Source organism: Strigops habroptila, chromosome 5, assembly GCF_004027225.2.
Source record: "Strigops habroptila isolate Jane chromosome 5, bStrHab1.2.pri, whole genome shotgun sequence".
Lineage (NCBI taxonomy): Eukaryota > Metazoa > Chordata > Aves > Psittaciformes > Psittacidae > Strigops > Strigops habroptila.
In genome coordinates, this window is record NC_044281.2 from 54,885,086 (window position 1) to 54,900,443 (window position 15,358).

The 15,358-nt window shown below is 42.9% G+C and overlaps 1 protein-coding gene across 5 annotated transcripts in view; it reads left to right on the plus strand.

The window, feature by feature from the left end:
* The window catches only part of CLASP1 (cytoplasmic linker associated protein 1), a 180,693-nt gene that overhangs the window by 10,397 nt on the left and 154,938 nt on the right, over nt 1–15,358 (plus strand). For all 5 annotated transcript variants that reach the window (XM_030488256.1, XM_030488257.1, XM_030488258.1 and 2 more), the window contains exon 2: nt 2,665–3,139. In XM_030488256.1, the coding sequence (XP_030344116.1) occupies nt 2,945–3,139 (195 nt within the window). In that variant the 5' untranslated portion in view covers nt 2,665–2,944. The remainder of the gene's footprint in view (nt 1–2,664; nt 3,140–15,358) is intronic.

The following is a 15,358-nucleotide window of genomic DNA, read 5'->3' on the forward strand; positions in this document are numbered from 1 at the left end:
TAGTTTCATAATGTGTAGTGGATCTTCTTTAGACTATGACATGAATCTGTTCTATAATACATCATAATTTTTATCCTATGCCTTTGCATGTTTAAAAAATGAGGAACTCTGAGAGAAATTTGTTTAAATTAGTTTGCTTAGAAGATTTTATGTGCTTGTAGGCAGAGGCTTAAAATCTTAAATGAAAACCACATAGAAGGATTTGAAACTTTGGATGTTCCTTTCTCATGGCAATATGGCCAGTTAGTGATTTCTTGGATGTGTTGGGACTTGTCTGTGCGTTAAGTTAATGAAAAAAGGCTATTCTGTGGTAGGAAACAGTCATTCACACCCTCCTGTAATCTGAATTTTCAAGTTTAAGCAAGTTCTACATTTCCATTTTGAAAGCAATTAAGGGACTTTCTTCACCATGTTCTATCCAGTTCAACAGAAGAGTCCCCTTTTGAACGTGTGTTCAGCTTCTGGAGTCCAGAAGCAAACCATGCAGCTAACTTGAAAGGTTTCAGCTAGAACATGGGAGCTGCTAAATATCACTTACCTGCCCCTTCTGCAGTAGCTCCCTGCTAGTGAGGGAGTCAGTGACATGCAGCCCTACTGTGTGAAAACCCTTCTGTTAGATGCTTAGAGACTCCTCCTGTGTGTAATACTGCCTCACATAACTGGAGTGCCTGCAGCAAGGAGCAAGACCAGTGTATGATAGAGGACAGGAGCCAATATTCAAAGGTATGGACAGTGAGACTCAGGAGAACTGCTGCACTTTTACAACTACTTGAAGTGGTCCTGGAGTATGGTTGACAATTTTAGAATTTGAAGTCAAATCACTCTTGAAGTGACTTGAAGCAAAATGGTGAGAGTTTGGTATGTTCTTTAGACAGTTCAGGTTGGGGTAGTTGTCACAAGCAGTAAGCTGTCACTGCACTCACTTAAAGCCCTAGATGCTGTGTGTGCACTTGCAGCTAATGCTTTCTTGCTGCTCTGAGGGGTAAGGTTTTGCTGGTGAGGAGGGAGTTTAGTCTACAGGCACAAACAATCCCTTCTGGCTGGTGGTAAGATTTGCCAGGCAGTTGACTGAGGTGAGTCCCTGGATGTACAGAACCAGTTTCGATTGCTGTTAGCCAGCGGGGATTTGAACTGGTTGCCTGGAACAGAGGGATGCTCTTTGGTGACTCTTCCTGCCTGATGAATAAGCAGTGCAGGCAGCTGGGACATGTCTGGCAGCACTGGTAGGGTTAGGGAAGCTCAAGACCACAAGCTTTTCTGCTGCATCTAGATGCTGTGCTTGGTGGTGGTAAGGTTTTGCAGTTTGCAAGTCTGGCCAAGGAAGATGGAGGTGAGATTGAACTGAAATAGTCTGCTGTGCGAGGTGTGCTTTCTTTTCCAGGCTTAGAGTTTTTGTGTGCACCTCATCTGCTATCAGATCCACTTTGTTTTATTAAGACCTTTTGAAGGCCTTATTTGCTCAAACAGAAGGTATTTAGATTTGCTGTCCCAGTGCTTCCAATTAGTGAACTTGTGCCTCCAGCTTCCTTCCAGTTGTTTATTGAACCAGGTGTCTGCTCCACAGCCTCTTCCCTTGCTCTGAGCTTGACCTGCTTTCCTCGTGCTGGCGGAAAAAGTAGGGCAGACTTTTAGCTTTGGGTATTATTGGACAGGAAACAAAAAGACACTCTGGATTTTTATCGACCCCTCCTAAAAGAGCTAACCTCTGATGAGGAAGTGCTTCAGGAAGCAGTATGGTGGTGCTGGGAGCCTTGGACTGTGGGAGAGTGGAGTGCAGGCCTGGGGTTTGTTCCCTTGGAGCCTGGAGGGATTGGTTTGGCTGCAGATGGAGGGATAGGAAAAAAGCAAGCTGCAGCTGAGTCCCTAATGAAGTCCTTGGACAAGATTGTTTCTGGGCTTGAACATGACAAAGCCTCAGACACATAGCCTGTAGTTTTGTGTGGGGTTGTGCCTTTTTTTTTTTTTTTTTTTGTTTTACCCAAATGCCAAAAGGTTATTTTGGAGATGATGCTGTGCCTCTGAGTGGCAGCAAAGTTTGACCTGGCCTTGGTTCTCTGGACACCATGGGCACTGTTGGTTGAACTGCATGTAGACTCTGCCAGTGCTGTTTCCTGGACATGTGTGGTTGGGATGTTACAGTTCAGTCTGGAAACAGCTTGAGCTCTTAGTTTTTGAAAACTGCTCATTTCGCATTCCCAGAGCCCAGTGTTAGTGCTGTATCTTGCTGGCCAGCTGATGGCATTGATTGCTGAAGGCCAACAGTCAAAACAGGATCCAGACCTCTTCCTGCTTTCTCTTCTTAAAGCAGATGCATTTTCCTGGTGACCTGCTTCAGGATTTTGTCTCCACCTTTGTGGGTAGATAGTGATGGTGGTAGTTGCAATAATATTGATTACTAATCAGCTGTTACTTAAGCCCCAGATTTATGATCTGTCACTAAAACTTCTAGGGAACTGATGGGTAACTGCTGTTGTAAAGAATAGCCGAAGATTTTTGTCCTGACCTACCTTGTCTGAATCCTTAAAATAGAACAATGCTGCATGTATCCAGCTTCTCGCAGCTTCACAGCTGTATATGAATAACCTATTTTGTGACATGCTTTCAATCTTTTTTTGCTCCAGTCTTAATTTAACCTATAATACTGTTTTTCTTCGTTTCTTTCAGAATGGACTGCTGAATTGGGAATTATTGCAGACTCAACAGTACAGCACTGCTTGTTGTTTCGTCTGTTACTAGTTATTTAAATTGGACTTTTAATATCCTGCCAGCTGCTGTTCACACACACATGGTGCATTGTTGCCATTCTCAGAATTGCATCTTTGAAACCCAGACCCTCAGTAACCTTCATCGAACAAAGAGGCGACCTCCTGCGTACGTTCATAGAGGGATTCTTCGAACCTGCTGCCCTCTAGCTTTCCTGCTGGTGCTGTATTTGTGAGACACTATGGAGCCCACTATGGAGTACTGCTTAGCGCAGGTGCTGCAGAAGGATGTTGGAAAGAGACTTCAGGTTGGCCAGGAATTGATAGATTACTTCTCAGATAAACAGAAGTCATCTGATCTTGAACATGATCAGACTATGCTGGATAAAATGGTTGATGGACTGGCCACCTCTTGGGTCAATTCCAGCAACTATAAGGTAAGACTTGTCAGATGGAATGTGATTACATTAGAACAGTGTAAAGTGCTGCCTGATCTAAGTGAAAGTTGCATGGTAGACTTCCTAATATACTGTTCTGTAAGCTGACAATTATGCTGAATCAACCATTCTCGGCCCATTTCTTAGTAGTTGATAGCCAATACGATATTGAGGGCTCAAGGCAGTAAGAATTCAGTAAATGTGGTGGTCATACTTTGATATTCTGGTTTCTTTGTGTACCTTGTTAGCTGGTGGCATGCTTTGATCATCCCATAGTTAGCAATGTTGATGATTTCCTGCCTTATTAAAGAAGTTAATAAAACTGCAAAAAGCATGTATAAATAGCAGTATTTTTTCACTGTCATTAAATCCTGCTGGGCTTAAAAGTGCTCTGGACCTCAACATCCTCAGATTAATTTAAACTACTCTTAACAGGAATTTTGATTGAGAAGTGGTGGTGAGTTTGCAGTGTATTGGTCAATGTGTTCTGCTCAGCTGCATTTTCTCTTCATTTCTGTCAATAAGCAGCTGTGGTAGAAGCTCTTTGGCGTATAGGAACAACAACAAAACCCCCCCCAAAAACCCCAGCAAACCACCAAAGCCAATACAGTCTTGATAGAGAATCCATGTTCTTATTCCCCCTTTTCTTGCTAACTGGCACTCTTGCGGGCTTCCGTGATTCCCTGTGGAATGGTAACCCAAGCACAGTACACTTGAAATCGTTAGGAAATGTACTGTTTGCATGGATTTTATGATGTGGATTGCAGAGTTATGCAGTACTTTGTAATTTCAGCATCACAGTTTGCAGAATTTCGTTTTGGATACCTTCTTGTCTCTCCTCCAATCCCCTTTCCCAGTCTTTTGTCAAACTTCACACTTAGTGTTCACTGTGGTATTCACTCCAGTAACAAACTGGTGGCACTTCTGTACTTCCGTGACTCTGTTCCAGAACTCGTGCTGCTGAGCTGGCTGTTCATTAATGTGAATGTTCTATAAATAGCATTTGCTGTGTTTAATAAGTTCTAGTAAGCGTAATGGAGACACAGCTTGGATGTCTGGAGGGTGTTTTCTCAGTGAATGAGTGTAACAGAGGATGTGAAATGTTTGAGTAGGGCAAGCTGATTATCTGGAGGTTAGTGATGTAGTGAGGTCTGCTTCAGTATCCAGCCAAGGCTCAGTGCATCACCATATGCCAATCTCCTGCTTTTGTTTTAGTGCCTGCATCTGCATTATTGTCGCCTTTCTTCTTAAGTGCTTGTGGGGTAGGGGTTCAGAAGCTCAGCTCTGTCTGGTGTGAGGGAGAACAGGGTAGCTGGTGTCATCTGATCCAGTTCATGGATTAGTGTAACAACTCTGAGAGTGAAAGGCCAAGCATCACTGCTCTAGAATAGCCATCTGGAGAGCTAAACTATGGTTGTTTGATCACAGTTGAAAAAACCATTATGTTTGCAGTCTGTTTCTCGGCTCACTTCACTTTAAGCTGACACGTTTGAAAATGTGTCAGCTTAAAACAAAGATTGAGATCATCTGCACAATGTGAAGTTTCCTAACATTACAGTCATAAAGTGTATGCTCTCAGAATTAGACTGGATTTAGATAACAGACCCATTATCTTGGGACAGCATCAAGTGGATTCATGGCTCCTGCCTGTCTAGGACTCTTCTAACTAAACACTTGTGCTAATACGTTATCACGAAAGAAACATCAGCAAACCAACATCAGCAGTGATATCTCTTGAGGCAATCCAGTTCAGTGTGTATTAAAAGGAGCCTCAATTGATGATGAAATTACTCTGCCTTTACAGGGAGGGCTCAAGCTGTCTCCCTCACTGGCATACAAGTCTGAGCTATGTAAGTCATGACCATCACTGACGTTTTTAGGCTTTGGTGGTTTTTTTTGTACATTATTTCTTATTTTAACCTGACACTATTTGACCTCAGCACTGGGAGTGGAGACTATTTTCTCTTTCAAGTGATGAAGCAAAAAAGCAATGATGAAGGGGGAAGAAATACTTCTCTTTCCTTGTTGCTGTCCAAGTCTATAAAAGCGTACTGTGTGAAACAGTGAGACCTGATGTACTTCTGATAGCACTCGGCACTCCAAGACTCTTCTAAGAAATGGCCTTGTGACCTGGTCACAGATCTCTGCTTTGTAACAGGCAGCTGCCTTAGGTGAAGAAGGCACTTGGATAGTTCAGGATGGTTTTCAAGTCCAGGAATCATATAGGTTGCTCTATGGAGCGAGGCGCTGAGGTCCCGTGCAAGGCCATCTGCGTATCTTCTTGCCAGGAGCACGCTTGAACTGCACCCAACAAGCATTGGTCTGGCTTGTGTTTTCCCAGCAGTACTTATAGGTGGGTGGAAGACAGAAGAATGCTGCAGAGAGAAAGATTAATTTTCTGAGAGCTCTTAACTCTTCTCTGGAGCTCAGTTACTTGGTGCAGGCAGCCTGTGTTTGCATGGGCACTAGGGGTTGTGGGTTACACTAGCAAGGTTGGGCTGGGGAGGGTATTGCAGGATGCTGCAGACCAAAGAGGAATCCTGCCTCTTGCATTTCACGTGCTTTATATCCTTGGTCTGTGCTGTTTCAGGATGGTGCTTCTGCTTGACTCCATTTCTTCCTCTGCTAAGCTTTGGCCTGCAATGAGCTGTCTCTCTTGAGACATGAAGCAAAACAACACAGCAGTGTCAAGGGCTTCAACATGTCCTCTCAGCTTGACAACCCCATAGCAAGGGGGCAGAGCTGGAATAGTCAGTAGTACTTAGTGAACAATCTCACTTTGAGCTGCACCTTTCTGTGATGTGTCATTCATTGATTTTTCATTTTGAGGTGTAGTGTAAAGGAATATGTCCAGGATCTTAGAGTAGTTTTCTACCAGCCTGTTATTCCTAGAGGTGAACTGAGGATGTTTGGTAGTGACCTTCTCTCACCTGCTTCTCCACATCAAGTGAGTATTGTACCGTTGCACCCATCTAGCAGTGGGGTTGAGGTTCCTTGCACCTTTCCCTTCCCTGTGGTGTGGCCTGTGCTGTTGGAATTGAGGTTTACACTGGAAATAACTGTTGGTATTGCTGGTTTGTTTTTGACTAGCAACACCCAAGAATGAACTTGGAGATTTGGTGGTGACAGGCTTTGATCAGGTCAGGTCCATCAAACTGAAGAGATGTTCTACTGAACACTTTCTTATATTGCAGAGTGGTAGGAGAAGCCAGTTTGAAGTGAAACCAGGCGGAGTTTGCAGTAAGGAACTGGACGAAACTTTTGGTGTGCTTTCGTGCACTTGGGCAAGTAGTGGTTGTTTTTGGTGCTGCATTACTCTCGCTGCGCAGGCTGTGCTTGCCAAGGAGAGTAGCTCAGTCTTGTGTGGGATGATCCCTTTGCCCCAGTGCAGCTTGATCTGTGTGAGGTGCTGTGCCCAGCAGCTTGCAGGACTGGGCTTTGCCTATGAAGGGGGAGTTAGGAACTGCCATGGTTAACAGACTCAGGTGGCTGAGGAAGCTTCCGCTTGTGAAGGCCTCCTGTCTGAGCAAGCAATGCTGTGCTGGCAGACCCAGACTGTCAGGGTGAGAGCTGTGCATGCAGGGCTGTGTCATGTGTGCAGGACTTCAGATCAGACTTGTTTAGCTCCTAGCTGATCTTGTTACTTAGACATTGCACTCTTTAAAATAAAATGCATGGTGAGATGTTACAGAGAAATTTATTTATATGGTGAAATGTTGCAGGGAAATTTTATTTCCCCTGACAGAACTCCTAATAGTGTTAGAGACAGCAGCCTTCCATTCTGAACTATTTCTGAATATCAAGCATTACAAGAGCACGCTTGACTGAGTTGAAGGGAAGTAAAACTTACATGCATAAATTAGCTGGCTTTTTTAAACTGTGTATTGAATAATTTTCTTTGGCTTTGCTAATTGAGGGGTAGAACAGATGGTGCAGGCTTAGTTTAAAGTGGCATCCATTAGAGTTACTTTAAGCTGATGAATGGTTGTTCACTATAAGCACACGTTTGTTCTCCGTGCCATGTTTATTTTGGTTTAAATTTGGTAGAAGAAATCCTGATTTAAGAAATAATTATCATGCATGGTTATGGGTTGATATGATAATTTGGTAAATGTGTTTTGAGTATTTAATGCACAGGAGGGAAAAAAAAAAAAAAGCCTTCACCATCTGGGGTAGAAAAACAGACTAACAAAGGGTTTCCGAGCAGCTGCTGTTAGCTGGTAAGCTTTGGGATGCAGGGGGTACATGAGGATCAGTAATATGTACATTTAGCAGTTTCATTCCTGAAAACCTCTTTACTGTGAAGCTGTAATTGCTAATAAAAATGAATTAAATTAGTTCTGATGCCCAGAAGATCTGAGAAATGAATTATGGAGGAAGAGTGATCTTGAGATCTGGACTTGTGAGTAGAGCCTATCCTTTGTATATGCTCTTATTGCAAACACCTTGGTAGAAACTGCTTCTGGCAAGTCCTCTCGTGGGAAGAGGAGCTATCTTAGGAAGGGCTAAAAACTCACTGGGCTTGAACTGCATTTGCAGAGCGTGCTCGGTCCTTGATTTTCAGGCTTCTGTGCTGGCGTGCTCCTTATTAATAGGTGGGTTTTCCTGACTTTAGCTTAAGAAACAACAGAGTTTTGGCTTGGGATGTCCAGTTTCCTGTAGACATTGATGTTAATTCCCAGTTCAGCTGATAAGTTGTTTTTTCTCTGGCTCTGCTAGCTGGGCCTGCCTTTCCAATGCGTACTGCTCTGTGTAGTAATTTGATCAGATTATGGTGCAGCTCTTACTATTTGGGATCAGACGTATGGGGAGTGCCACAGAGGGTGCAAGGCAGAATAAGAGATTTGTAGCAGTTGGGCTAGATCAAACTTAGTACCAGCTTCAGTCCTTCGTATTCAGGACAGGGGAAAAAAAAATTAAACACTGACTTCCTGCAGCAGTTTAAGTTTTCTTGTGGCTTTTTATTAACACTTAAAAAGTAATAATGACTACAGCAGGAAGGGTTGTTCTCTTCTGGCAGGGGTGGGTAGAACTGTAGTGGAGTAGTAATATTTTCTGGTTGTTTTATAGGCAATGTGGATGTGCTGCTGGTTGTATAAAGCAAGCAAAGTTTGTGAGCCTGAGCGGACCAGACAACAATATCTTTCAGTTGTTTACTAAGGCATTACAAAATCAAGTATAAATAGTGAGAACCTGTCGGATTCCAAGGGAGTGTGAAGAGCAGAGACCCCGTGTTGAAATAAATAGGACAGAAGTTTGTTTCCATAGTGGCACACATGAAGTCTGTCTAACTTTTGTATTCTGTCTTTTGGTGGCCGGTAGTGGATGGTGAGAGGCAAGCAGAAAAATGGGATACAAAATGAGTGTATCCCTTGCATATCCTTCTGGCTTGTAGGGATTTGATGAGCCCCTGATTTCACTTTCTGACCAAATTTATATTACATTCCTTTAAGATTTTAGTGCTGGGGCTGGTTCGGGGTAAAAGTGTCATTTATGGATTATTACTATTTTTATTTTTATTTTTTTTCTAAGAACCATTTTCTCTTGGGTGCTTGATAGTGTGGCTGCTTCAGCATTGGCAAGGCCAAGCAGGCTTTTGTCTGGGGCTGAGTGTCTGGTCAGCACACAAGAGACTGAACCATTGTGGTTACTAAATTGGGAGGATAAAGCTATTCCTTTAATGCTGGTGTAGTGTTTCGATTGCAGCACTTGAGTGCTTGTCACTAGGGTTTATTTGGAGGTCTAGCACAGTTCACTATCTCTTGGGAAACCTTGGGTTTATTGCTGGGCTGCAGGCTGAAGGTTGCAGCTGATGCACTGGTGGAAAAGGCAGATTATTTGGGATTTACTTCTGGGGGGATAAGGGTGTACTAATGCTGTTGTACAATGCCTTGTTGGGCCTTTCTGTGGCATGTGTTGTACAGTTCTAGTTGCCTGTCTAACAGGAAGGAATTCAAGCTGGAACAGGTGCAGGGAAGGGCCAGTGTGGTGCTTAGGGGATTGGAGAGCCTGCCTAACCAGAGGAGACTAAAAGTTTGGCTTGTTTAGTTTACAGTATGAAGGCTGAGAAGGAATATGACTGCTGTCTATAAATACATCAGAGGGTTGCACATCAGGGAGGGGGGAAAAACTATTACATCTAAAGGGCAAGGTTAGCACAAGAACAAATGGGTGAGTAAATTTAGTGAGTAAATTTAGGCTGGATGTGAGATGAAAGTTGACTGCAGCAAGAATATGGGAAAACTCTTGGAGAGGAATAGATAAGGACAAGACATGTATTTGGTTTTAGGATAGATCTTGTGATGATTTTGAATATGTACACTATAGAATAACAGGATTATGCACAATGATAGGGAACGTTTATTTCAGTCCTTTGTATGGTAGAATAAGTAAGATACTGTGCCTGAAACTGCTCTAACACTTTGAATAAACCCAAATATTTTAAAAGGTGTACTGGTTTGGGTTCTCAGAAGTCCTTAAGTGACTTACAGAGACTGTTCATGCTGTGCCCAAGGATCATGTGCTTATTGCCTCTGGATGAGAATTAACAGTCACTCATATCCACCTCCCTCATGTTCAGTAGGTGAGTAGTGGAGAATCCTTGTTTTCCCTAATGTGGTGACTTCTGCCTGAGGATCGTTGCTGGACTGGAGGTTAGTTGCAGTGGTTTACAGGCATCTTGATTTTTCACTAGTCTCTAAATTGCTCACAACAAATAGGAGTTCTGTTGTTTTCTTGATGCCAAGAGATATTAATCATCCTCCAGGGTCCCCCCACCAACACCAGCCTGTTAGCTTCTCAGCTAAAAGTGTGCACACTCTTTTACGTTGTCTTTGTAGGACATTCCTTGAAGTTCTTGAAAGCTGTTCTCATCTCGCCCTTTGAACTTCAGCATGAGAAGTCACCTGGTGATGATCTCACTGGCAGTGGGGTCTAGCTGCCTCTGACTTTGTCTGGTTTTAATTAAGTCATTTTGTAAGCAGAGAAGTTTTGTGAAGCTTCATTTCCTTTAGCTTTTTCTATGTAGATTTGCTGGTGTATAATGCTGCGGTTTTCCTCATGCTGAAGTCTGTCTTTTAATGGAACCTCTTTTGCTTGGTTACTATATTTGTGAGAGTATAGTATCGTTGGGATTTCTGTTTTTCTACTATGTTAGTTGAAGTTCACTAAAACTGGTTAAAGAATTCAGAAGTTAAGGGGAGAGGAAAGAATATATGAGTGATAGGCGAACAATTTAATGATCTCTTCCTTCAAAAAATGGCTGAAAAATACCTGATGTATAGTAAAAGGCCCAAACCACGCCCTTCCCCAATTTTTTTTTTTTTTTTTTTTTATTTAAATCTTCCAGTGTGTTCTTAGCATTAAGGGCACCTGTGTTAGTTTTTGCAGGACCAGCCCTCTAGACTGGGCAGTCTGATGCAGGGATGCTTTTTGTTTCAGATAGGTGACTCTGGCAGCCCTCCTTTTGCAGCAGTTTCAAGAGGTAAGATTTCCTGTGTGGTACTAGGATCAGCTCATAGGATCACAGAGTAATTCAGGTTGGGCTCATCTAGTTCTATCCACCATATCCTTGTTTACAGTCAGGGCTTTAAAACTTGCTTCTCATTCATTTTCAAACAAAATTTATTAGCACATAAGTGGTAGGTGTCCCAGTGTCAGAAGTGCCCATGTAAATCAACTCCTGTATAAATGCTTTTGGGATGTCAGCAGTGGGATGAGCCACTCGAGGCACCAGTAACAATCTATTTGAGGCTCATTCAGATTTGTCCTGCTGTTTGGCTCAGGGCTCCAGTGTTCTGATGGCCGGACTGGGCTATGTGTAAGTTTGTATAAAGTTACCTCATGTATTTGTGTCCCATGTGTCGTCTGCTGTGTGGCCATCTCATTAAATTCAGGAGGGAAGGTGTGGAACACAGTGGAGAGACACGTAGTCTCTGATTTTCTCCAAGTGAATGTTACCTCCCACAAATAGCTCATTACTTTTCTTTCGTAGATCAGATTTTTTTTTGACTAGGCAAAACCTGCTATGTTCCTCATTTGGTATTACTTTTGTGCCAAATGTGAAACTTTAAAACAAAGCAACATTTGAGTATTCAAGAATCAGAGCAAAGAGTCCCAGTTATCAGAGTGTGAAAAGCAAGATAATTTTTTGTACTGTGGCTGGGACTTTAGCCAGAGGAAAGAATGTGTGGGATTGGGCCCTGTATTAAGTGTGAGAAAGAAAATGCTCATGCCTAGTAATGCTTTTTCATCTCTAGAAGTAGCTTTCTGGAGAGAAGTTTGTGGAAACAATGAAAAAATAGGTAGTAGAGCCCCATCCTGCCAAACCCTTCTTGTGGCTGGCTCTGCTCATACGGGTAGCGCGTGCACAAGTGTGAAGGCTGGCAGGATCTCTTTTAGGATGTGGAAGTATTGTGAGGTTAACTGCAGTGTTACCACCTCACCAGGGTAAGAGTGTTCGTGCCAGTCAACTCATGGTTGAGAACTTGATAATGGCAAATGGAAAACCTGAAGTTGCTTCTACTCAGTGTATTTTGAAATTATACTGTTTGGGTAATATCTGCATTCACTGTGAATTGTATTTTAAAAATCAACTCTTTCTGCTAATTGTCTTAGTTCTTCATGTGTCTGTTAGGCTTTGTGTGTGTTTTAATGGAACTATATTCCATTAAAAGACAGCATTTTTGCCTTGTATTCCCATGGTTCTCTATTTGACTAATATCAAGTGACATAGTCATGGTGAGTCTAATTGGAAATCTTAGCACGAATGGAGGCATCATTGCTTACGCAGTGACGTGGAACAAATGTCTGCTTTTAACAGTTTAGGAGGACTTCATGTCTCACTACTGGGAGCTTAAAGGGGATTCCAGTTTTTCAGCGCTGTTTAAAGTTGGATGTTACAGGCTTTTACTGATGAATGCCCATCGTCGAAGTTGTCTGATGGAGCCAGACCTGTTACAAACCCAATTTCTGTAATAACTATGTAAATGTAGACAAATCATTGGAATAAAATTCACATTGGAATGAAAAAAGCATACCTGACTTTTGGAGGGAATCCCATTTGCTCATAGCTGATGGGGTTGGTCCTGTTGCATCAAGTTATTTATGAACATGCAGAGATTTTGGTTTATTTGTTTCAGTGCTGTGGACAGAATGGGTTTTGGGCATACGCTGGGGTACATTCCTAGCTTTTTAAATTAAGACCCTGGGGAAGATAGCTGTGTACCTTGCTTAACTGCAACATTCAGAGGAGCACTGCAGTGTTGTATCCTGATGAATGAAGGATGCCATTGATGTGATGCTGTTATGTGCGTGGCTGAACTGCTTGACCTCCAAAAGGAATTTCTGTCTGAATGACTGGATGTTGTATAGGAAGCTGAAACCGCACGTAGGTTTTAGGAGGTACCTGCTCTTACAGATTGGAATACTTGTTTTTCTTTCATCTGCCTGGCTGAAACTTCTCTTCCAGGCCTGCATGAGTGGCTTGCCTGGGAGTCTACTATCCACCTTTTCTTACCTCTGTCCTTTTAGGTCTTTGAAAGCTGTTTTATGTTGCTGGACTATGAATAAGTTATGTGAGTAAGTCTGCTTGTGAAATACTCTAGCAGCTCCAGTCCCCATCAAGATCTGAGCTTTCTTGTTGCCATCAAAGAGCTCTCCTTCTTTCTTTGTGTTGCTCAGGTCCCATTCTCTCTGAGCAATTTCATCTGTTTTCTTCTGGAATTTCCTGTTTTAGTAAGCTAGCTGGCAATTAATGAGAAGCTTTTCCCAAGCAGGAGGGCATGTGCAGAGAAAAGTGCAGTGGTTCTTGTTTGTAAAGTTGCACCTAGAGGTGGTGTAGTGGGAACTGGCACTACAGATGAATGGAAGGGCAGGAGCTGACAGCTTGGGCCAAATGACAGTGCTTTGAAGGTGGAGAGATGAAAACTTCAATGGGCAGAACTGCTAGAGAGGGGTGGGGGTCAGAAAAGAAAGATCATCCTAGCCAAGGTGCTGGGATAAAACAATTCCCTCTACAGCAGTAGTGATATAAATGGGTCAGAACTGGAATACTTGGGGAAGATGGAAGGGGAAGGATATGTAATAGCACAAAGGTGAACTACAGAGAACCATGTGAGACCTTCTAGCTGTTTAGGACAAATGGGAAAGGCTGGATTTTAGGTCTGCATGAAATACCGCAAGATAGAGACTTAGTAAACTTGAAAAGTATCCTTGAAGTTCTTAGGCAGAGTATTAAGTACTAACTAACATGGTGTTTTCTCAGCTGTCCACCCACAGTGTGCTATCACTGAGGTATCTGGGGCTCATGATAATTGATGGTTGTCTTTGAGGCATCTTTCAAAGAGTTTTCTGGTGGCTGTTTTCAGGAGGCAGTAGTGCATGGGAATTGTGGCAGAAGTGTGCCATAGCTAGACAAACACTTAACAGCAAGAGTTGGTCACTTTTCTAGGTTGGTAGCTCTGTTACAAAACAAAGTCATGTGCAAGGTGGTGTGAGGGTGGCTTGTTAACTTTTTTTGCCTGTGGAAAGCAGGTTTCTCATGATGTAGTAGTGAAGTGATCTAGGTCATGTGGGTCTTGTGAGTTTCCCAGTCCTTGCTAAGAGAAAGGAGGGAAATGGGATGAAGGGAAAGTTGATTTACAGAAGAGAGCCAGGGTGAATTGCTGGAATATGTACTAGATACTCTGTGTGGGTACTCCAGACTTCCATTTGTTAGGTGTTTTCTGGTTTTAACTAGAATCCCAATTTGTCACAATTGTTTTGCAGGAGTGTGTTTTAAGATGATCCCAAGATTATTGGTCCAACATCAGTCTAATTCTGTTGGACTAGGCGTGAAGGGGTGGCTGAGGTGGTCCTGCTGTTTTCATGCTCCCAGCCAAAGGGGCTCCTTTGGTGCCACTGCAGCCCTCAGACATGCTGAGCAAAGGCTGTGCTTTGGATGTACAAGATGTTTACTGGGAAAGTGTGGGGAGCTGTGTAAGTGGCTGTACCTCAAAGAACTAGCTGTGCAGATGGGGTAATGCTGGTGGTTCAAAAGGCCTGGATAAAGCCTGCTGGGGAATCCGAGCAGGTGTGCGTGAGCCAGGAGTTTGGAGGAGAAGGGAGCTGCTGATGTGAGGAAAGATGGTGCTGTGGGGAATGATGAGGGTGGGATAGGCTCTGCTTTCCCTGTGGGGAGGTATCCAGTGGTGACTCTTATGTGGCAATCGGAGAGGAACAGAGCAGGAGGACAGGTTCTGGTGTGCCTTTTTAAATTGGGGTGAGGTAAGCACGGGCAAAGAGAAGAGACTGAAGGCAGGGCTTTGATGAGATGGTGCTCATCAGGGTGGGAGCTGAGCCAGGAAAAACCTCTCGAGGCCAAGGAGATGACTGGAGCCTGTTTATCTTCTTATACTTATTTCATGGCTATCAGCAGTTGTAGGTGACTGGCATCTTCAAGCTGGGAGGGTGGAAATGAAATGTGTTATTGGGGGTTGCTTTCTGGGGATCAGAAAGGCACTTGGGATAAGTGAGAGCAGCAGTTCTGATAAATGAATATACGCCAGAAAACAGCTCTACAGCCAGACTTGGCTGAGCAGCGACTAAACCAAAAATGCTCTAAAAGCTGCCTTTTTTTAATCAGGAAAGGTGTGGTAGAGTTGGGACAATGGGAAATGTGGTACTTAATTAACAGCCAGATCCTGCTGCTGTTAAAGTAGAACAAACTCACGTTGACCCCACCTGCTGCAATGTCCATGTGCAGACTGTTTATACATTTCAGAAGCTTGAAAACTATTGCATGTAAGTCCTGGGGTGGGAGGGTCCTATACTGGCAGATGACAAAAATAGTATGTCTTTCTGCATTTTACTGTGGTGAATGCAGTGTTCATATCTGTAACAAAAAAAACAAATTTCTTGGTCACAATTCTTAGGTCTGATCTTCTTCCTTTATTTGATCTGAAGATCTTAGATTAAATCCTAACACTGTTCCGGAAGAAACGCTTTATTCATAGAAAACAGTTTGTTTCAGTGCAGGAGGATCTGGTTGGGATTTCATGAACTGTATTACATAGGATATCAGATTAACTGACTTAATGAACCCTTTCTGCATTAAGGGGAAAATTAGCTGTTATTGGTGCAAATAATGTAGGGTAAAGAGATCATTGTCTTTGCTGGCTGTGTTCTTGAAAATAATGTAGCTTGATGATAGACAGATAATGCTGTTTCCAGTTGGCTTTT